The 24,445-nt window shown below is 45.9% G+C and overlaps 1 protein-coding gene across 13 annotated transcripts in view; it reads right to left on the bottom strand.

Moving 5' to 3' along the window:
* The window catches only part of NAV2 (neuron navigator 2), a 411,390-nt gene that overhangs the window by 178,721 nt on the left and 208,224 nt on the right, over positions 1-24,445 (bottom strand). For all 13 annotated transcript variants that reach the window (XR_009504671.1, XM_059931256.1, XM_059931258.1 and 10 more), the window contains one exon: positions 4,744-5,839. Coding sequence is in view for 12 of the 13 variants with exons in the window: in XM_059931256.1 (XP_059787239.1) it covers positions 4,744-5,839 (1,096 nt within the window). In the remaining variant the exon portion in view is untranslated. The remainder of the gene's footprint in view (positions 1-4,743; positions 5,840-24,445) is intronic.

The raw sequence follows: 24,445 nt of genomic DNA, 5'->3' as shown, positions 1-24,445 counted from the left end.
CCGGACCACCGTGTCCCGACCACAGCCCCGACTATCCCCTCCTTCGGCAAGAAGCTTTAGAACAGAGCAGACCAGCAGACGGATGCTAAATAATTCACTGGTGCACGTGGAGCAAGGTCCTAGAAACAGACAGAGCCACCGAGCTGTAAAAGATGAAATATTCATCACCCAAATGGAGGGTCTGCAATCCTTCACTGGAGGACGCGTCTCTGCATCCCCTTCGGGGAGCTAGGTGTAGCCAGAAAAATGCTGGCGAGTACTGGATGGTTTGGATCGTTTAACATGTGCCAAAAAGAGCCACTTCTAAGTAACCAGCGATGCCAGCAAGCCAAGCATGAAGATGACTCCATGACTCCACTGACAGCCCCCAGGGCGCCCCCCCAGATCCTCCTGACACAGCCGTCTCTGGAAAGATGACCGTACAACCAGTCAGGAGTGGGTGCCAGGCAGGTGTGTTTGTCCTCTAGGTCTGATTCAGAGCTCAGAGCTTCTGAGATGAAAGGTCTCATTGATCATTATTTCAACACCTGACTGAAATCCGTACTTCCCCAAACCTTCTCCATGCCCTTTTTTGTCAAGCAAATCGAGGCAACTGCTTCATGTCATGTGCTCTTGCCACAATTACCTCTGCTTATTTTGGCGTGCCAGGCAAACATATAATTATACTCAGACACATAACCATGGGTGTAACGTTACTAATTTGTTAGCATCCTGAGCTGATTCAACCAGATTTCACTCCCTGTGAAGAAAGTGTTTGCCAGCAATGTGAACTGTCTAAAACAGACTGTGGCGGATGTGTACTGATAACCCCACATCATCCATCCATGCTCCCCCCTTTGCCCTCCTACCGATACCATCGGTTCCCCATGCCTGCCATCTCGACCTTTAAAGGATTTTCATGCTCTCAGTGTTTCTCTCCTTCCCTTGACCAGAATCCAAGCTCTCGCCAACTCTGCCCAGGCCCTAGAAGCACTTTGTGAACAGGTACGCTGCCTCCAGACTAGAGGTTGCCAGCGACAGCCATGTATAGAAACCAGCCCACAGACTGATTCTTATTGGTCTCCACAGTATTTTTTTTTAAAGCTTCTGAATTCATTTCCACATTTAAAAATTGGGAGATTTCAAAAAAATTCTGGATTTCTGCCTTCTCCCAGTAAAAACAAGTCTGGAAGGACTGAGCTCACGTTCTTGCGGGGCGCCACCTGCTGGTGACATGTGGTGGCGGCCCCCTCTAGAGAGGCGTGGGGTTCCCTCTACCAGAGTCCCACTCACCCTGAACCACTCCTTTGTATTACCTTTGTGGAGCCAAGCAGGCACGTGAACCGTGACTTCTGTTCTAGACTGTTCCTAGGTGTGGTCCACTCCCCATTCTGTCCTGCACTGATCTCGGTGATGCTGATGTGATCCTGTCACCTTCTGATTAAAGGGCTCCGATGGTTTCCCGTTGCCCACAGAATAAGGTCTAAAGTCCTAATTGTGATAGAAGGTGCCCTACATCGTGGGATTCTTCCTTCCTTCCTTTCCAGCCCTGTCTCTTGCCACTCCTGCCCTTTACACACAGCCCTGCCCTGTGCTCCACCCACATGTGGCTCCTCTCCATTCCCAGATCATACCCTGTCCTTAACAGTTTCTTCTTTGTAGTCATTGTGTCCTCTGCCTAAAGGCTCTTTTCCTCTTTCTTCCTTAGTTTGCTCCTAATCTACCTTTCAGGCACAGTCCCCATGTCATCTTGGCCTGGAAGCCTTCCCCAGTCACATGCCAAGCAGGCGCTCAGGCAGGGTGTGCTGAACGGATAAATGAGAAGTTTTTAAGTCTAGAACGATGCTGGGTGCTAGAAGGAACATTAGACTCGGAGTCTGAACGCTGAGCTGGCTGCAGCGTGGAGTCCGTAACTTGATGGCCACGCACATCTCAGTAAGTCACTGCACCTCGTTGAGCGTCTGGCCCTCAAGCGGAGATTACGACAGCGACCTCTCCTGGCTGCCACAAAAATCACAGGTGAGACAACATAAAAGCAGTCAAGTGTAAAGCAACAGAGGTGTCCAGTGTGCCTTCTGAATCGGTAACTATGATTTACTCAGAGTTATTTTTCAAAAGTGATTTATCTTCCTTTTCTTCCCTTGGTACCATCACTAACGTGGAGAGGTTCGGGGGGAAGCGCTGTAAGGCATATACAGTGAGCTATAAACTTGAGAGAGAGCATCTCAGAGCACAAAGGGAGCCTAAACCATTTCCTAAAATCCTCTAATCTAGCCCCATCTCCTCACTTTACAGATGAGGCTCAAAGCGAGGCGGTGATTTAGAGTCAGACAGTTTCGTGGTTAAGCACTTGGCCCCTCTTAAAGGGACAGACTTGGCTTTAGACACTAGCTTTCTGGCTCTCAGCTCTTTGACCTACAGCAAGTTACTTAAATACTCTAGGCCTCAGTTTGCTCACCTTCAGAACAGGGATAGAAAGGGTAGCCAGCTCATGGAGTTGTGAGAATGATTAAATGAGCTGGGTCTCTGCACTCACGCGGTGCATACTCAACAGCTATGCCTGCAGCCAGGTCCCAAGGCCACCCAGGGGCTCACAAGCGAATAAAAGGCAGAGTCCAGGCATCTGACTCCTATCCCAGTGCTCTTCTTTCCCTCCTCCTACCTGGCTCACCTAGAGGAAAGGCACCTCAGAGGAGCCAGAAGGACATCACACAGGGTGAGCGTAAACACTAAAACGCAGCTGGACAGACAGATGTGACGTTTTCTCCTTCCTCGTATTTGTCAGACATTTGCTCTTGATCATTAAGAGTTTTTCCTCTCATTGAAAAATCTTGAAATATTTTTAAAGAAGGTTAAACGTTTTAGAATCGTTCAAATAATTACAGCCAGAAAAAAAAGGAGCAGGGGTGAGAGATTGATGGTAATCAGACTGTCACGTATTTTAATTCTGAAAATGCAGATCAAGAATCTGGGAACAGTCGCTCGAATATGCATCACCTCAAGACTATTCGTGTGACTGCCATGATAAAAATTTCACGGCAAGCAATTCAGTTGCCTCTATGGTTTATAAAAAGCTGAGCATGGAGACAAGTGCTGAGTCATTATCTAAGCCTTGGCACCCTTCTCAGGACTGTTAGCTGAGCTGATGACTTGATTGAATACAAAGATGACCGCCTCCCACTAAAAAGGTCTGGCGTGACCCTCACTGAAGGGGTCGGTAAGCAACGAAAAGGAAAGAGCTTCTCCTCAGAAGGCCTGACATTCCCTCACAGGCTGGATGCTGCGGGCTTGACTCTGAAATCAATCGCTTGAACCAGACTTTCTATCAGCTCTTGGCAGGAATGCTGACAGAACCTACTAGAACTCACCTCAGGCAGAAATAGAGGAAATATCTAATTCTTTGGGGAACCATGTAAACAGGGGAAGCTGAAAGCATGGGCCTGAGTCTGTGCATATGAACAGGTATGTAAATAACACGTGTGAATATGTGTATTTGCATTTTATGTATGAATGTGTACTTGTGTCCTTACGTGTGACTGTCCCTGATGTGCATCCACACTATAGGTGTATGAGTGTGTGTGTACAGGTGTGATTGTGTATATACTTAGGGTAGAAACTGTGAAGTAAGTGCCCAGACTGTGACCTTCAACCATCGGTCCCCTTGTGCTGTGGAGAGGTATTAGTTATCGCTCAGCTGTGCAGTGTGGCCCACTGCCCTGCACATCTCGAGCACGGGATCGAGTCGAGCGCTGTGAACAAGGTTCTGGGAACCCCCAAGAGCAGGGCTGAGAGGCTCGCATCTGCCCGGAGAGGACTCATCCCACGCATCCAGCATCACCCGGAGCCAGTGTCCTCCAGCCTGTACAGGTGTGTGGTGCAGCCAGAGGCTCTCGTAGGCCAGAACCACCCAGACACAGCACCTGGCTCCACGTGGTCTCCCGTGGTGCTACGGATGTGCCATCAGAGACAGACAGACCGAGGGACCGATAACGGACAGACGCAAACACCCAGGCTTGTCTCCCCAAATACCACCCGGGTTCTTTGGTTCTTCTAGAACCAGTCCCTCCTTACGGCTACCCTTATTCCTCATCCTGTTCTCCATTCGAGAAATCCCAGCACAGAGCAGGGACCGAAAATATATTTAAGGAATTCCCTGGTGGCCTAGTGGTTAGGGTTCTGGGCTTTCACTGCCATGGCCCAGGTTCAATCCCTGGTTGGGAACCTGTAAGCCACACCACACAGCCAAAAAAAAATTTTTTTTTAATTTAAAGAAAAAAGAAAAGAAAAAATATTTAATACGTGTGATGGGGTAAGAAACCATGAGGATCTGGAATTTTAAGATAAGCACCTCTGTGAGAAGTCTCCGTTACTCAGCAAGGTGGTTTTGTGGTTTTCATTGTTTAAAGTACATTCGGGATGCTTTAGGACTGATGTTGGAGCCTGTCGAGTGACAGCAAACCACCCTCCTAGCTCCTGCTCATGCTGCCGCCGCCTCTGCAAAGCCCCTGGGTCCCCATGTGCCTGGGCCGCTCCTCCTCATCCCAGGATCAGCTCACATTTTACTTCCACTCTTTAGCTTCCTGACCTCCCCCCAGCCCTGCTGAATTAACCATCCCTGAAGCACACTGATCACGCGGCACCTGAGCTGTCTGCCTCAATGTTCCCGGGTAGCAGTCCCGACCCCTACCCTCAGAGACCCAGAATCCACCAGCAAGGCTCCTTTGGCCACGGGCCCCGGCAGGGCAGGGGGGCAGCCGCTCCTACCTGTACAGGAAAGGCGCCACCGTGGCAGTGTTGGGGTGGCTGTATTGCTGGGGCTGAGGTAGCTGGACGCTGACAGTATTGCTTCCCGTGGTCTGGGCGGTCCCGACGGACCCACTGACAGTCTGGCTGCTGATGCTGTGATTCAGGGTGGTCCCTCCTGGGGCTTTGCCTTCCGAGGACGCCAGGCTGGAGGAGGAACTGGAGTGTCTGCCGTCCAGCTGGGGCTTCTGCTGGGGGAGCCCCGAGCTCGGCTTCCCACCCCGGCTCCGCTCCCCATCCTTGGAAGGCGCGGGGGCACTTGGGGATTTCCCGGGCATGCTCTTCACTCCTGGTTTTGGTATCCCGCTGTGGGAAGGGGCCGGGGCCTCCTTCTTGGCACTGTTGAGCTTCCCCCCTTTGGGGATGAAGCTGGCGATCTTGGAGGACTTTTTTGGCACCTCGGTCACCGCCACCCCGCTGAGGTCTTCTCTCGGCCCCTCCTTGAGGTCCGGCCTCTCTGTCACCGAGGCTCTCTTGGCGAGGTCCTTGCTTTTCTCCTTCTCCTTCTCCCGCTGCTGTTTCTCCTTTTCCTTCTCGCTGCCTTTCGGGGAACTCTTCTTGTTGGTCAGCGCCCGGCTGAAAGTTCTCTGGGCAATGCCCTTGAGCGCGATCTTGGGGCTATTGGAGGTGGGGCCCGCCGCGGACAGTGGGCGACCGCCGGCCTCCATCTCTTCGCTCTCTTCGAAGCTGGGCAGGATCTCCAGCCGCTCGCAGCTTGTGTCCCGTGACCCCGGGCCCTCACCCACCTTGGAAGCCCCCTTGCTGTTGAAAAGTTTCAGTTTTTCCAGCATGGACCTCTGATTGTTGGGGGCTGGCTTCAGGGCTTCGGGGGTGGGCCTGGGGGCCTCGGGTGCAGGAGGCTTGACCGAGAGCGTGGCAGCCGTGGCGCTGTGCTTCACACTGACCGACTTGCTGCGCCAGGGCTTGGAGGCCGTGCCGGGCTGGGGGATGGCCGAGGAGGCGCCGCAATTACCGGGGGCGCAGCCGCCGCCCTCCAGAGCAGCAGGTGCATCTTCGCTCATTCCGGGGTGGGAGGGGGCCGGACTCGCCAAAGGCTCTGCAGAGACAGGGAAGAGAAGGAGACCTGAATCACACCCATGGATCTGCACTGATCACGAGGGGGCATCGGCCACGGCTACACGGCCAGTCGCTCCAACCCAGATGCCGCGCAGCTCCATTACCTGCTTCATGCGTTACCTATGGTTCAATTTAAACTCTACCTTGACTTTCTCCTATTCACGCGCTATTCACATCCCCCCCTTGTCACCTTTTGTTGTATGCTGTGTGAATGCATGCTGATCTTAACATCAACATGCACAAGGCACTATTAAGCACATATGTTTACGGGAAAACAAAAATCCGCATCACCACTATGATGGTGTAGGAATGACGTAGGAAACATCTCCTGTTTTGAATGACTCAACCCACAACCCCGTTTCCTAGTTAAGCCAAACAATTGAGAATCATCCAACTTTAAGAAAACAATGTAGCAGAGACATTAAAACAGAACAGACCAAAAAAAAAAAAAAAATAAATCCAGAAAAAGAGAAACCAAGTATAATCTTTACAGAAGAAGAATTACCCACAAAAGTTGCTAAATCCCATCAAAGCAAATACGTTTTTCCTACGTTGGCACTTTTAAAGAGTTACGAACACAACGCAAGTTAGAGTTAAAATAAAAAAGGCTTTTGAGCTTAAGAGTATGAACTGGGCACAAGCCTTCACCGTAAGCAGGAAAATGTGCAGGTTATCTGAAAGTCAAGGTTTCCCCCTTGGCGGTCGGGGAGTAGTTCCCCGGCCAGACTCTTTTCTCAGAAAAGCTTCAAAATATTTCCAAACTAGAACTGGAATTATTCTGAGAAGGGCGGGTTCCAAACTGGTGCTCCGCTAGGCACCGAGGTGGCCCAGACCGCAGACATGAACCCTGCAGCGCCCTTCCTCAGGCAGCACTCGGAGCCACGCAGCTCCGTCCCCGACGTCAGGGCAGCTGTCAGAGGGAAGGTGGCAGGGACATGGCTGAGCCCAGCGCCCACACCCACCCACGGCCGCGCCCGCCCGGTGCAGACAGGATGCGGTGCCTCGGCCCCAAAGAGCACGTCTGTGCCTGCAGAGTCACGATGACACGACTCACCCAGCGGCAGCCACTTTCTTCCGCAACGATTCCCCAGGAAAACTTCTCCAACCCGAAAGGCTGTCCTTCCAATTGTCACAAGTGTTTTCGGTTAAACTGCTCATGTTTCTAATTAACTTTTGTCATCCGCAACTCCTCCAGCGCCCAGAAGCCTGGCGGGATTAACGGCTGCTTCTTCTGTTCTTTTTTTTTTTTTTTTCCCCCTTTTTAAATACCTATGTTCTGCCGCCTTCTAGCAACAGAGTAAACTGTATATAGAGCGGCTTTTTATGATTTAAAAGTCAACGGCCGCCAAAGCCGAGTGAAGGCAGCCCCTTGTGGGACACGAGCCGGGAGAGCTCCCGGCAGAGGAACTGCTTCCCTTCACTCTCAGCTGCTCCGGGAAGCCACGGCTCCAGGGTGATCCAACGCAGACCTCCCAATGTTTGAAAACACATACATCTTCCTGACTCACTGGGGATTTGGGTTTGGAGCAGGGGCTGCCGCATGATCCTCCCTAACAAAACTCAAGGGGCGTTGCTGGATCTTTTCCTGGGGAGAGCCGGGGACTGCCTGGGAAACAGGCTCACAGAACCCACCCACACTACTGGCCTTTCAGAGGGCCTCCTCGGGTGCGACGCTGCTCATGGAGGGCTTCCTGGGTGTCACAAGGTGCGGCACTAGGCACGTTGTGAAGGGGGTTACTGCCCCCATTTGACAAGACTAAGGCTCAGAGAGGGCAAATGACTGCTCCTCGATCACATCGCTGGAAATGGACAAATCTGGGCTTTGGACCCAGGTCTCCCGACACAGTGTTCTTTGGGACTGCGTCACAGCTACCTCCTGTGAGAAAGAACACATCTGAACAACAGCCACTTAAATGACTAGAGTACTTCTGGGGCATCGCCTTTTCTATTGCTTGGGTATATTCACGATACCCGTGGTGGGGGACAAACCAGCCCAGCCACTGGAAAGGAGGCAGCCTATGCCACAGAGGCCAGCGCCCTGGAGGAAATACTGGTGACCCTCCAGTCCCGAGTTCCACTCTCTCAGGACAACTGTCCTTCCCTTTACTTGGGCTCGGATCTGGGGCCGAAGTATTCATTCATTCGTTCATTCAATACATTCATTCATATCAATATTCAGTGAGTGCCTAGTATATGCCACACATTCTCTAGGCACTTGGGATGCCTCAGTGACAGTGCCGAGACCCCTGCCTTCACGGAGGTTACACTCTGGCAGCGAGGAACAGATGATAACTAATGTAATTAATAAATACATCTTATCATTTGGTAGCAAAGAAGCCCTAAAGAAAAAGGGGCTTTGGGGGCAATGTGCTTATAGGAGCTGCAACAAATCACGACCAGAGGTACGCCCCTCGTTCCTAAAGGAGTTTCAGGCATACTCCCTGCTGAGGAGACAGACATGGATCAGTGTCACTTCTCTGCTCCCACACATTCCTTGGAACTCTTATAAAGCCCGCCTGAAATCGTTTGGACAAGAAATGCCCCTGCCTAGCGTTTCTGTGTGTTTTTAAACCTTAACACACACAGCTAGAAATCAGTTGTTACTAACTAGCTAAGGACAGATCCAGAGCTAAACAGATGCCTGGCTTGTCTAAGAGAAATGTGCAGACCAACCAAAGGTGTGTGTCTCCTTTAGGGAAGGTGCCAGGTGCAGGGAAGGGGCCCACGCAGTGTAGCCACGGCGGACACACAGGCATTCCTCAGGCCGTTCCCCAAACAGCTCCCAGAAACTCTTCCCTGTCTTGCAAACCCCAGCTCACGTGCCTTCCTCCTTTGTCAAGCTACCTGAGACCCTCGAGCTGAACGATGCAAACCCCCTCGTTTGCATCACATCACCTGGTATTTCTCCCTACTCTGTTTTCCCAGGACACTGTCCATGCCTTCCTTTTTATAAAAGCATTTGGAGGGCCACCTACTTACACCAGGCACTGGGAATACAGAGTTGAGTAAGATACGGCCCCTGCCCTCTAGGAACTCACTGCCCAAAGGGGCAGCGGACCTCAAAACAGAGCACAGAAACAATGTCAAGGCTTTAGAGGGCTGTACATGGTCCCAGGAGACCCAAGCATTGGGATCTCCTAATTCTCCCCAGGGAGTCTGGGAAAGCTTCATTGTTATTCCACTGGTTTGTAAATTCCTCCAGGGCAGAGATGACCCCCACCCCCATTCACCCTTGTGTCCCAAAGCCTGCCAGAGCATAGAAAATAGTAAATGGTTTCTGAATTGTTGGTTGGTAGTTTTGACCTTTGCAAGTCACATTTAAGGCAAGAGAGACTCAAAATTTGTGATTAGTCATTAGGGTTTTATTAAAACTTTTCAGTCCAAACTCAGGATCAGGACTCAGAGAGCTTCAGAATTTCTACTTGGCATTTTGCCTGGGCTCCCCTGGTTACAGGATCATGGGGACATTTCAAGGCTACTCATTACAGCTGTAAGAGTAGTCCTGGCAGATGATTCTGAATTTGGTTTCTAGAACAGAAGTTCCCTGAGTAGGGCTACAGGGCACCTGAGAATCAGATCATCAATACTTTGACATTATGTCATAGCCAGAAAACCCCTTAACAGTGAAGGGGCTCCAGGTCATGAGTGGTCTTGTCCAGGTGAACTTGACATGTTTCTGTCATCCCTAGGGTATCACATCAGTGATCTCAGATCTTGGTTGAAGTGGAAAGCAGCCATTTCTAATACAAGGCTTCTGTGATTCCCAGCATGAGACTTTCCTTACCAGCCTTCTGAGATAGTGAGATAAATGCAGGAGGGATGTGGGGAGGCAGGCCAAGCCTCAAGTTTTACACCAGTTGAAGGTGTGACCCCAGGTATACCACTTTGCCCCTCTGGGCCTCCGTCGCCCCATTTGTAAGAAAGAGGATAAGCTTTTTCTCTAGAATCCTTTCAGCTCTGTTTCCATTCAAAGCTCAGCGAGTCTCCAAGAGACCCTGTGAGGCTGGGCCCCAAGAACGCAACTAAGTCCACTCGCTAAACAAGTGAGTTTCCCTGTGCTGCGACATACAGGTGTTTCTTTAATGTCAATCATACCCCCTCCATGGTTCTCTTAAGATGCTTACCAATAAATGCAGAAAACTGGCTGGGTCAAGGTAGCTAGTACCTTGAATGAGCTGCTTGTGAATTCAAAAATGCTAGTATTCTATGAAAGTAAATGTGTGGGAGGGAGGGCAGGGGGAGTTCTTTAAAATTAAGAACACTTCTCTCTCTAATAACTAACAGCTCTAGTTTCTTTTCTCAGGTATAGGAACCTTTGTTGGAACAAAGGAATCTGAGAGAGCAAAAGGAGGAAAGCACAAAAGGAATGTTCTGACTACCAGTGTTCTCCCAATAATGGTATGTGGGGTGAAGAGGTGAGATGAACATTTTTGATGGCACGTGGATAAACATTTTTATATTTGAAAAGTTACGTATTTATTTTATTGCATATCAGAAAAGATAAGCAGCCCATATATAAATCAACAGTTTCACAGACAGTAGATGTAATTTGAGTTGATTTAAGGAAAATATGAAACAAATAAAAACACAAGCAGTTCACCGATGTGGCAAAAATCACGCAGAAAGTTTGTGAAAGACTAAAGTTGGGGAAACACTGTTCCATTAAATCAGAAATACTTATTTTATATGTAAAATACATAAGTATTTTAATAATACTTGTTTTATACTCAATTTATTCTTTTGGAAAATGCAATCAACCCAAGAGAAATTAAATCAGAAGGCCCAAATAAGGACTAGGTTCAAAAACTAATCTGAGGGGCTTCCCTGGTGGCGCAGTGGTTGAGGGTCTGCCTGCCAATGCAGGGGACACGGGTTCGAGCCCTGGTCTGGGAAGATCCCACATGCCGCGGAGCAACTGGGCCCGTGAGCCACACCTACTGAGCCTGCGCGTCTGGAGCCTGTGCTCCGCAACAAGAGAGGCCGCGATAGTGAGAGGCCCGCGCACCGCGATGAAGAGTGGCCCCCGCTCGCCGCAACTAGAGAAAGCCCTCGCACAGAAACGAAGACCCAACACAGCCAAAAAAAAAAAACAAAAAAAAACTCATCTGAAATGGCTACTTTTATAGCTTTATTTATTTATATGTATTTGTTTAGCACGACATTTTGCTGAGACTTGGCCAGATCTGGGAACATGACCAGGCCTTTGTTTAGCCAAAGGTAATTTTAAGAATAACGGTCTTAAGTTTCAGATTACTAAACATAGTAAGGATAACACATTACATCATGCCCAATAAACATCCCAAATATCCATATGTAAAATTAAAAATATCAAGACTTACTGTATGTAATAGACACTGGTATATTTTGCCCTAGTCCATTTTTTAAAATGCTGATCACAGGGGCCCTGAACGGATTTTATGACCCACCCGTGGACCACACCCTGCAGCCTGAACATCTCGGCTTTAAAAGGCCAGCTTGCCAGGTTCACGCACCACCAACTGACAAACCACTGCAAAAAGGAAAAGTCTCATTTGAAATACTGCAGAAACAGGAGGCCTTTGAAGAAGAGAAAAGGCTTTTTTGTTTTTTTTAAGAGTTTAGAGAGAGCATTAATCCTCCTGTGGGGAGGGGAAAAGTTTGGTTTTTCTGGCAACCAGCCTCAACCTTCCCTGACAGTAACCAAAATATTTTCTAAATGGAAATACTGTCCAAGGCAGATAAATAAGCATTTCTTCCTCTCTACTTCCAAGAGGGCCAGCACTTGTCCCCGGCCCCTTCTGTCCCCAGCTTCCTACTTAGGGAGACATTGGTGGTCTGGTCCGGATGGCAGCAGGCACCCAGGCAGTGAGGCCAGCTGACCTCAGCTCGTCACCCTACTGTGATTTTAAACCTGCCCTGGGGATGGTTCTTGCCTAAATCCTCTCCATCACCTTCAGGAAAAGGCCTGATAATTGGGCCTGGGAAAATGTTTACAATTTCCTATAATTTGTCAAGGTATCAATCTTGAGCATTCAAATTTGTTCGGACAATTGAAACCAGTTTTTTGTTTTTGTTTTTTGTGGTTTTTTTGTAGGTTCATGGACTCTAGCCATACAGGCTGGAGACTGTTTCCAGAGTTACTCAGGTCAGTTTCTTTACAACCATGTTAGCCACCGGACCACAGAGGGGCACGTAAATGAACCTCACTCAATCCACTTAGTGGTTCTTCAGGATTCCTGGAGCCTGGCCCGAGGCGCCTTCTCAACACTGTTGTGATCAATGTCTAAAATTAAGGGCATGGGCTTAAACATAGTTTCTCTCCAACTCCTTCTTTGAGAGGATCCTTGGAGGTACAGAAAGATGGAGAGGGGGCGTCAGGAGAAGTACCAAGAAAAGTGTACAGAAAGGGAAAGGGCATGGTGTAGAGGGAGCTGGGCTTTGGATTCATATTCTCTAAGGATCATTTTGTGTCTACAACTCCATAGGCTCCTAAAACATCCAAGTTAGAATAAGAATGATGATTTATATAAACAAATATTTTCTTTAAAGTTGCTCTGTTAAGTCAGTCCCTATCAAAATCCCAATGATGTTTTTGTTGAAATAGAAAAATCCATACAAAAATTTAGATGGAATCTCAAGGGACTCTGAATAGCCAAAACAATCTTGAAAAAGAACAAACTTGGAGGTCTCATACTTCCTGATTCAAAACTTACTACAAAGCTACGGTAATCAAATCATTGTGATGCTGGCAAAGACAGTCATATAGATCAATGAACGAGAGAGGCCAGATATAAACCTTTGCATATATGGTCAAATAATTTTCAAGAATATTCAGTGGGGTAAAGACGGTCTTTTCAACAAATGTGCTGGGAAAACTGGATATCCATGTGCAAAAAAATGAAGTTGGATTCTTACCTTATACCATACAAAAATTAACCTAAGATGAATCAAAGACCTAAATGTAAGAGTTAAAACTATAAAACTCTTACAAGAAAACACGGGGCAAAAACTTCATGACACTGGGTTTGGAAGTGATTTCTTGGATATGACACAAAAAGCATGAGCAAAAAAAAAAAAAAAAATAGGTAAGTTGGACTTCATCAAAGTTAAAAACTTGTACATCAAAGGACATAATCAACAGAATGAAAAAACAAACTACGGAAGATAATACTTGCAAATCATGCATCTGATAAGGACTTGAACATATAAAGAACTCATATAATTCAACAACAACCTGATTGAAAAATGGGTAAAGGACTTGAATAGACGTTTCTCCAAAGAAGATATACAAATGACCAATACACACACAGAAAGACGTTCAATGTCACTACTCACCAGGGAATGCAAATCAAAAACCACAATGAGATACCACTTCATACAAATTAGGATGGATATTATTAAAAACAAAACAAAACAGAAAATAACAAGTGTTTGTGAGGATGTGGAGAAACTGGAACCTTTGTGTACTACTGTGGGAATAGAAGATTATGCAGCCATTGTGGAAAACAGAATGGCAATTCCTCAAAAAATTAAACGTAGAATATGATCTATCAATTCCACTCCTGGGTATATACCCAAAAGAAGTGAAAGCAGGGACCTGAACAGATATTTGTACACCCACGTTCATAGCAACATTATTCACAATAGCCAAAAGGTGGAAGCAACCCAAGTGTCCATCAATGGTTAAACAATAGATACTGTTTGGGTAAATGAATGAATAAGTTAAGTGTGGTGTATATATATGTATACACACACACAAACACATACACACGCATGCACACACAATGGAGTATTAATTCAGCCTTCAAAAGGAAGGAAATTCTGACACTTGCTACAATATGGATGAACCTTGAAGACATTATGCTAAGTGAAACAAGCCAGTCATGAAAGGCAGATATTGTTTGATTCCACTTATAAGAGGTCCCTTGAGTAATCAAATTCATAGAGACAGAAAGTAGAAGGGTGGTTGCCATGGGCTGGGGTAAGGGAGGAATGTTCACAATGAAAAAAAAAAAAAAAAGAAAGAAAAAGATTGTCTTTGGCTGCAAGTAACCGAATTCTGACCACACAGCCTAAACAGGTGAGGGTTTTACTACTTTATTTCCAGTGCTTAGCACAGGGTCTGGCACACAATAAGGGCTCAATAAATGTTTGTTAAACTAAAGTTTATCTTTGATGTTAATGAATCACATGAAATTACATAGTTTCGAATATTAATTTATTAGTATTATTTTATTCTAGCTTGAAAAAATATCTGCTTCAAAGGAATAGTGATCCTTTTTAAGAAACTCAAGCAGGGAAGCAAATTACACCACTAGGCTTTTTCTTCCTTAAATTGGCCATCACTGACTCTTTGGTCAAGCTGTTTCTTCCAACTGGGATGCTTCCTTGCCCCCCTCATTGCCTCACATCCCTACCTGACTTTCACCCCCCCCAGTCTACCTTTCATGCCGTTTCTTCTAGGAAACCTCCCGAACCCCCAAACCAGAAGCCATCTCTTTTCATCTAAAGAGACGGAAGCCTCTGCCAGGCCTTCTCTGGGGTCCTGACATTTGCTGCCCTGCGTTGTAGTTAGTGGTCACACTTAGCTTACTCACAAGAATGGCTGATGCACTAGGTCCCAGATATGCTTGTTGGAAATCCGTGCCTTTGGCCTTTCAAGACTGGCTCATTTCCCTTAGTGAAAGTGATGCACTGACAGGTGACCAGAAATCAATAAACAAATAACAACTATTACCCACACTGGATCCCTCCATATGGTTCAAAATTAAAATCAGGTGTGCCTGGCTTGTCCCTCTTGGCTAATCGTGCCAGTTGTTCTCTTTACAACTAAGTGAACTCAGAAGACTAGAATCCTTGGTGATGATTTTAATGCGTTTCCTGCTATGAATGGTGAGAATTTTGCTATACTGGGTCATCAAAAAGATTACGTATAAACACGCCAGTACCTTATGAGGGCGTGACCAAAAATGAATGTGCGGAATGTAATTTCAAGGTAATTCTTTCTCTTCCGTGGCTTATTTTGGATAAAACCAAGTGAAACTATGGGTAATGAGGTCATTTGTTGCTCTAGATGGAGCTAAAAGGCAGTAAAAGAAGAGAGTACCATTTTCCTACATAGTTGTCACTACATTTTCTCCAGCTTTACAAGGTACGTTTTCCAATCCTACTTAATGCCATAAAGAACTGGGGAAACTAAACAAAGGTTAACTTGCCTGAAATATTAGTATACAGCTGGGCTTATGATTGACCTGGTAATAACACCTTAGAAAGAGAATTCTTAAAATCTTTCCCTCCCTCCCTCCCATACACCCTTTACATCAAAAAGTGTCCTATACATATTGGTAAATGCTCCCACTCTGTTGGGTAAGGAGACACATCATTTGACTGCTGACACCTGAAGGAAGATACCTTTAACAATAAAAAGCGGTCCTATTCTTCACCTTTCATTTCTTGAAGGCTTATCACCGTCAAAACAACTCTTTCCTCTCTCTCGAACTTACTTGTTCAAAATCCCAAGCAATATGTTTGAAGAGAAAGCTTTTGTTTTAACTGGTCAAGCCATTTCTCTATCTTGTACCGTATATGGCTATAAGTACAAAACTGGCCATAGAAAACTTTCTCCCTTGCTTCAAGGGTGTATGAAATTTCACAGAGGTGATAAACACTTTACAGGGGGGCAAATCTCATTCTCACAGGAGGTCACCGTCCACAGCTAACAGCTCTTTGGCAGAGTGCAATGGTTGTACACTATTATAAATACATCCCCCTAAGATGGAGCTGGTTAAGGAATGCTATAGACTCTCTTCGCCTAAGATACCAGCCCAGTCTTCTTGTTTTCTCTTTTGGGCAAGGGATGGGCACTCCAAAATAGGAGCTTCCAAACCAGTGTTAAACAAGAATGCCTTCTATTAGACAATACAAACAGGCAGTAACAGAGAGAAGGGGTTCCAGGCTCAGGTAAATTTAGAAAACAGAGGGCTAAAGAGTAGTCAGTTTTCTTGCCTGCAGGACTTCTCAGAGCCTTTAACATGCTCACTTGCACTGGGAATATCCAAAATGATAATGGGATAGTATGAATCCCAAACCTATTTTTTGCCATAGAATTGATTTTATGGGATAGCTTAAGGAAACAGCCTATCATAGGATGCATTCTGGTAAACTGTCCTAATGGAGGGGGGCAGAAAATGGGAATGTAACCCAAAGCAGATAAGACTGCTGTCTAACAGGTAATAGTCACTAATCAGGAGAGCTATGCAAAGGAGAAGGAAGAAGATGCACCTTTTTTTCCCCTGGGAAGTTATAATCTAGTAGATTGTGGAATGCTTTCATGATATGCATTTTGAACACTAAATATCCTTAACATCTACCTGTTCCCTTTCATTTCAAAAGGATTAGGATAAGGCTCTGTACTAAAGCCAAAAAGCTACATGAAAACAGGAAGCAGCAGTCATGGCTGTGCAGGGGGATGTCTATAAAAAGATTTCTATCAACAGGCTCACTGTGACTCAGTCCTGACACATGGCAGCCATGAAAACTGATGTGATCTTGGACTGTATGAACACAGGAATGACATTTAGAAGAAGGGAGGTAAGGATCTTGCCCTGTTGCGCACAGCTCAGACCAGAGCTAGAATGGTGAAATCTTTAGAATTTTGGACCTGGAAAGGCTTCTTAGAGATCCTCTACTTTAAGTCACTCATTTCCTCAAAAGGGAACAGATCCTTGGGCAGGTAATGACTTCTCCAAGGTCTCCCAATCAGTAAACGGCACAGCTGTTACTAAACTTAGGACTCTGGGGCTCGTTAAATAAAGTAGCTTTGCTGGCCCTGCCCCCAAACCTCCCAGTTCAGAATCTCTGGGGATGGAGCCAAGCAGCTGGAGGTCTGACTAGCTCCCCAGGTGACTGTCATCCAGGTATTAAAGAATTCGTGTCTTACTACAACACGCTGAGAACATCTATCTATCTATCTATCTATCTACCTATCTATCTATCTATCTATCTACCTATCTACCTATCTATTTATTTACGTATTTATTTATGGCTGCGTTGGGTCTTCACTGCTGCAATCCGGCTTTCTGTAGTTGTGGCAAGCAGGGGTTACTCTTCGTTGCGGTGCGCAGGCTTATTGCGATGGCTTCTCTTGTTGCGGAGCACGGTCTCTAGGCACGCGGGCTTCAGTAGTTGTGGCACGTGGGCTCAGTAGTTGTGGCTCGCCGGCTCTAGAGCACAGGCTCAGTAGTTGTGGCGCACGGGCTTAGCTGCTCCGCGGCATGTGGGATCTTCCCGGACCAGGGCTCGAACCCGTGTCCCCTGCATTGGCAGGTGAATTCTTAACCACTGCGCCACCAGGGAAGTCCTGCTGAAAAATTTTTAACTTGCCCAGGATAAGGACTAGAATCTGAGGATGACCGTGAACTATTCTCAGCAAGGAGTGGCCGAAATGAAGGAGACGTTCAGCTTGGAGAAGAGAGGATCTGGGGAAAGGTGAAAGTGGAAGAAACCTTCTTACTGAGGTGTCTTCCTTTCCCTTTGATTTTTTTCACCCACTGACAGTGAACCATCAAAAAGGATTAAAGCAACACCTGTCAGGGCAGGCCCATGACTCAGGTCTGCTCTGTGGACAAGGAGAGGTCAAGGGCCCACGACAGCACTGGAAGGTGGGAGCTTCCCGGGCTCCATGGCCAAGGAGGCGGGGTGAGGTGGGGAAGGGAGTGTTCGCAGCAACTGTGGAAAAGGGGAGTTGACCCAACCTGCTCTGCTCCACTTCTACCAGAGCAGCTCTCTTTACAAGTAAGATTTTATTTGACAAAAGGTTTCTATGGAAGAAAAAAACCTGTAACAACTTTAATAATCCTATATTAATAAGAATAACAGCCAACACTGACAGAGCCTGCACTTTGTGCAGACACTGTGCTAGAAAGCACTTTCATTGTATTGACTTTTTTCTTTTGCATTAAAAATCCAATGAGATAGGTATGAAGAAACTGAGGCGCGAGGCTTTAGGTACCTCAAGATCAAACAGATTAGTGCCAGGCAACTTTATTTCGAAGTCTACACATTTCAGCTACACTCCCAGTCTACCCGCCTGAAGACGAGACCCTCAACTGGACTCTCAAAGTACGTGCTCCTCTTCTGGTACAAGATAACGGTATTTTCATCAAGTCTTCCATCAACAGCTTTCAGAGATGCTACAGCGAAATTCTCTGACCTTTAACTCCTTCCAGGAGAAAAAAGAGAATTTTTCTCTCCAGGAGACTCTTTTTAAAAAATGGGGATGCCAAACAGCCGGGCAATAACTTAAGTATGGTTTTTGTTCTTCAGAATTTAGGATGCTGGCAAAATGAAATCTTGCTGCTGTTATTTTTTCTGCCAATCAAAATCAGCAGCCAACCAAAGAACTAACTTATTGTATTTCTCCAGGGGAATCAATGCAGAAACTGAGAGCTGAATTGGACTATTATTCACTATCTATGATTGTATTATGCCAAAAGTGCAGGAACAGGAGGGAAAAAAAGCAGTCATTTATCCTGATTCTGCCAAGTATGCAGACACGTGGTATCAGATAGATCAAATAATTCCGGGGCTTCGTGACCGTCACTGATCTACACCCAGCTCTACCAGACTTCTGAGCCTTTTCACCTGACAGTTGTCTCCTTAATGGAAAAACAGAATTTTTCTTCTGGAAAAAAAAAAAAAAAAAAAAAAAAAGACATACGCCGAGGTAGAAAATGTCCCTAAGGACTGCTCATCAGCTTTATTCATCCAAATCGGGAAGCAATTTCCTTCAGGTGTCTGTTTTGTTTTATACAACAGGCCTGGCTGTGACAAGTTGGGGGTAGATTGAGTTTTTGTAAGCGAAGCACTCATTTAGAGGAATCTAGTAACTCTGCTGTAAAGCTAAGACATCTTTTAAAAACAAGAGAATCATGATGAGGTGGAGAGAACGGCAAGGTAATTGTTTTATTCTGCTCTGTGCAACTCACACCACCCTAAGAATCGCGCAAACACAGGACTCTGTGGATGGGGGCAAGTCCAACTTAATAGCCTGGTAACCTTGACCTAGTCATTTAGTTTAGTTAAACTCCAGCTTATTCATAAGTAAAACTAAAACTAACATCCCTAACTACCATTTACTGAGTGCTAACCAAGTGCCAGGGACTGTGCAAAGTGCACTAAATAATTTCATTTACCGAATTCATTTAACTAATGATGTCATTAATTCACACATAAGCATCTCATGAAGTGGGTTTACTGCAGCTCAGAGATGTTAGCAACTTGCCCAAGGTCATGGCTAGGAAGCAACAGAGCAAGAATCTGAACACTAAAGTCCATGCTCTTAACCCATGTACTTCACTAAACGGAGATGGTGACCGAAGCTCTCTTCCTTCGCTATAAGGAGCAAAGGAGCAATGATGGGAGAGCATTTTGCAAAAGTATCTGCATACAGATTCACTTTCATCCCCCTACTAATATTGGGCTTTCTTAAAGCAAGGGATCGCTGTACCCAGTCCTGATGGAATTGTCCCATAAGCAGAATGGGGCCGGGGGGGGGGGTACCCTAAATGCTCTCCCTGCCCCGATTTTATAGAGGGAGGAAAAGCTGCGCTTCTTGGGGCCCTGTGCGTTCCAAAGTACCCACGGACTGTAAGATGCTTCCCACGGCCCCATCCAGGCTGACTGCAGATCGCTGGCAAGCTCCCTCTGTTCCTCTGTGAACCAGGGCCCCGTGCAAGGCAGGCTTTGGCCTGTGTGTCTTGTCCACCTCACCAGGCTCACTGGAGGCAGCCCAGATAATACACAGCTCTCACTGTCTGCCGTGATGACTCAGACACTCCTGGCAACATCTGCTCTGTTTCTGTAAGACTCAAAGGGCTCTCCACATGAATGACGGTGAAAAGCAGTCAAGAAGCTTCTCACCCGTGTGCAGGGCTATGAGATATAATGTGGAAACCAGGCACGCTCACGAACCAGCTTGGAGGTTTTAGCGCACACTTACACATGCCAAAGCTTATTAAGTGTTGTTCCAGGGGATCTCTGTCATCTTGAATAATGAATTCTGGAGGTACAGTAACCAGGAATATGATTGAGGCTTAAAGTTATTTGGTGATGTTTCTCCTTGGAATCCTAAAACCACCACAACATGTAGTGTCTATTCCTCCATCCATCAGATCCCATCCCATCTCTCCAACATTTCTGACTCTTCTGAGTCCTTTCCCAGGTGCTGGAGATACAGTAATAGATATGAAATCTATGCCTTTAAGGGGTCCTAAGTCTTATGGGTGAGACAGACCATAGAGCAGAAGTAACAGCAAAGTGTGAAAACACTGCCATAGGAGAATGCTTATGGAACTCTGGATGGCAAAGTGGGTTACCTCACTCAGTCTGGGAGCAAGAGGCAGTCCCGGAAGTCATTCAAGCCATGTTTCGTCACCCTTGCATAGAACTTTTAGAACTTAATTCTTTATAAAGTATTAAAAGGAAATAAAGTGTCCAGGCACCCAAACCAAATGATTAAAATAAAAATATATAGATTCTCCACGTGATCAGGGTAAAATCTGGTCAGCCAAACGCGCTCATGATACTAATCACACCCAGGAGTTCTGAGGGCATAGCCATTGCCTCCAGGCATAATGAAAAATGGGACACATAACTCAATCAGAATGTTATTCTTCCCTGCTCACCCAGCATGCATATACTCCCTTCATTCAGCACACGTACTGAATTTATTTCCGCAATGAAGGGTCCTTACAAGTCACCTCCCAGTCGGGGCTGGAAAAAACAGGCATGCAGACACCACACTCATTCTTTCCCAAATTTGGCTGACAAGCCAAAACGAAGTGGATGGTCTCGACTATTATCAAACCAACTACTGATCAAGTCCCTCCCAGCTGTCAATCCAGAAGCCACAAGTTCAAGGCAAATGGCTAAACTTCCTCTATCAAGAGACACGTAGCGCAATAACAAAGATATAAATGAGTGAAAGAAACCCAGATGCAAGTTTATACCCCCAATTTGGGACTTAGAGGAGGAAATGAAGGCAGGAAAAGACAACTAGCATTAGCCCCACACTAACTAGGACCGAGCTTGGCAAGCAGGTTCTTTTCCTGAATTTTCACAACCACCCAACGAGGAGAGCGGTGTCAAGTCTATTTCACAGAACAATAAATCAGGCTCAGGGAGACTGAGTCACTGGCCTGAAAACACATAGCAGGTGAATGCAAAGGTGAGATTCAAGCCAAGGTCTGTCCAACACGGAGGCTACAGAGGGCTGCCCCACCCTCACTCTCCTTTGAGAAAGTAATAGAGCCGGGACCAAAGCTATGCAGTTGGGGGTGGGAGGTGGGTTGTGGGCTGAGCAGTGGGTAGTAGCATATTTCTGGGAAGCCACCGTCTGTTAGGGTAATGGGAACACCAGAATTTCTGTTAGGATGAGAGAGTTGTTTCTGGTAGGAGAATTCCTTAATAAGCTACTTGGGCCAGAGGCTGAAGTCCTAGGAGAACCTGTATGTCTTGCAGAAGATAAAGGAAATAATTGCTTGGTCCCATCAAAAAGAGAAAAAGAGGGAAAGGAAGTGGGCGGGACAAGCAAGGCAGGGGACACGTGATGTGCAACGCATCCCTCCCGGTGACATCACCATAAACTGCCACAAAAGCTACTAAAAAATTGGAAATGCTTGCTGTGAGTGGGTTTCTCTTGGAAGCCATCAAGGAAATAGGCTTCCGTGTTCAGGGTGAGGGTGGAATGGAGACAATCTTCCAAGAGATCAGCTGGGGGAGGCAATCCACAGGAACTGGCAGAAATTCTGAGGTGGGATCCAGGCTGTTCAATCAGATCTCCCAAGAGCGAAAGGTCTTTGCCAGTATGTGGACTGTTTAGTGCAGGTCTGGGACAACTGATCCCTAGTTACACCAGCCATCGCCTGCTTCAACATCAAGCCATGCATCTCTTCCTCCTGGCCTTGGTTTGCTCTCCTTTACCTCACCCAGCACAGCACTCCCACCTCCCTAACCCATTTCTCCTGTGAGGGTCACAGCCCATCTCATCCTCTTCTCATCTCCCCATCCTCTGTTCTTCACAGGCCTTAGCCCTTGGTGCTGACCCTGCCTGGTCCAGACTTAGCTCAATCTAAGTACCTATGTCTTCTAGGACAGAGGGTCAGCAAACCAGGGCCTGACGGCCAGATCTTTTTTTTTTTTTTTAATTGAAGTATAGTTAATTTACAATGTTGTGTTAGTTTCAGGTGTATAGCAAAGTGATTCATATATATATATATATATATATATTCTTTTTCAGATTCTTTTCCATTATAGGTTATTATAAGATATTGAAGACACTTCCCTGTGCTATAACAGTAGGTCCGTGTTGTTTATGTCCACAATCTTGTAAATAAAGCTTTATTGGAACACAGCCATGCTCATCCTTTTGCATATTGTCTATAGCTGCTTCCTTACTACAATGACAGAACTGAGTACTTGCAACAGAGAACCTATGCCCCGTAAAGCCCTAAGTATTTACTATCTGGACATTTAAGAGAAAGTTTGCTGACCTTACTCCAGAATATTAATTCCTCGAGGCCAGGGGCTCTGTTTCACTCATCTTTTTTTCTCCAGTACCTGATACAGGGTAAATGTTGTTTGATTAAGTGGTTGAATGCATGCACGAGGATTAGATAAACATCATTAGGTCAGTTACTGCAAAGATAAAAATTAGAAATGCTTTTAATAACTGAAAAGAGATAATTCTAGCTAACTGTATTTTCTAGTTAAGCCAGTTAGCAGCAACAACAGAGACTTTATGTTTCAATACACATTGATTTGTTTTTTTCTCAAAAGCATGTTATCCCATTTCTCTTCCTTAGTACTTGTGTCTAATTGAAAGTGCCACGTGATGCTTCAAGCTGCATATCTCAACATCAGTATTCATTACTGAAGAATCACAGACATAGCTTTCGATGTTATTTGGAAAGAGGATCATTTGCCTTCAGTTAAATGGTGAAAATTTTTGCTTTTTGGTACATATACCAAAAATACCAGTTTATGTCCCTATCATTTACGCTTCATGATTTTAACAATTAAAAACAGCTCAATAACTTATTGAGCATATATTGTATAAAGGGCACTATTCTAAGCAATTTACTTGCATTGCCTAATTTATCCCTCACAATAACCCTAAGTAGTAGATCCTGCTACATCCTCATTTTACAGATGAGAAAACTGAGGCTTGGAAAGATTATGTAGCTTGTCCAATGTCAAATGACAGGTACACTGGCTCCAGGGTCTGAGCTGTAAATCATGATTCTACAGCTCATTCATTCATTTACCCCACCAACAAATATTTACCTAAAGTCTCTAGATACCAAGTTCTGGGATGGCGAGGGACAGAAAAGAGAAGAGGGCTCAGTCCCCACCTGCAAATGAAGGATGGACAAGATAAGCATAGAGCGTGATGAGGACAACCAGAGAATAAGGGCAGGGTGCTGTGGGAACACAGAGGAGGGGTTTCAAACTGAGCCCAGGAAAAGCTTTCTAGAGGAAACAAAGTCTGAGCTGAAATCTAAAAGGTGAAGTAGAAACTTGGTGGGAAAAAAGAGTGAGGAACAAGGAGGGCAGAAAGCATTTCAGAGACAGACCAGCACCGACAAAGGCGGCACCATTGAGAGAAAGGCCCCTGCATGAAAGGCCCCTGCATGAAACCACTAACTATTCCATAAGGCAGAAGCTTCAAGTGAGACAGCAGACCAGCTCCCTCTAAACGGTCAAACGCAGAGGAGAAATGGTAATTCAGTATTCCAAGGTTCACTTGACAAGTTCCCCCTTCTCAACAAAAGTCATTTTCTTCTTTATGAAAATCAGATAACTTCTGGACTTCCTAGGTAGCGCAGTGGGTAAGAATCCGCCTGCCAATGCAGTGTACATAGGTTCGAGCCCTGGTCCCGGAAGATCCCACATGCTGCGGAGTAAGTAAGCCCGTGCGCCAAAACTACTGAGCCTGCGCTCCAGAGCTCGCGAGCCACAACTACGGAGCCCACATGCCACAACTACTGAAGCCCTCACGCCTAGAGCCTGTGCTCCTCAACAAGAGAAGCCACCGCAATGAGAAGCCTGCGCAATAAAAAAAAAAAAAAAAAAAAAAAAAGAAAATCAGATAACTTCTGATTGCAGGCTCCCTCCCACCAAAAACTAAGGCCCCGATGGACTCAGTGAAACCATAAAGGCTGGTAGAAAGTCAACACTCAATAAATACGCAGCAAATAAATGCACTGAATTGGCACAGTAAAGCTGTGCACCAGCTTTGAGTTAAAATGAATTATTTTTATTTATTTTTTTAAGGTAAGAAGTGGATTTATTTAGACAGATACACATTCCACAGACAGAGTGTAGGCCATCTCAGAAGGTGAGAGGCCAAAATGAATTGTTAACTGGAGATAGTCAGCTACCAAGCTTTGGAGATGGAGGAATGTGAAAAAACAGTATGATTTTAATAGCTGGTACCAGAGCTCCTCTTAGAAGCTTTGTTTAAGAAATACCTTGGATATGGGCCACCATATCCAAGGAAGTGTGGAAGATGAGGCTCTGGGGCATGGTCCGGAAGGAGACAAGAAAA

The sequence above is a fragment of the Balaenoptera ricei genome, chromosome 8 (assembly GCF_028023285.1).
Source record: "Balaenoptera ricei isolate mBalRic1 chromosome 8, mBalRic1.hap2, whole genome shotgun sequence".
NCBI classification, from domain to species: Eukaryota; Metazoa; Chordata; class Mammalia; order Artiodactyla; family Balaenopteridae; genus Balaenoptera; species Balaenoptera ricei.
This window is presented reverse-complemented; position numbering and strand designations above follow the sequence as displayed.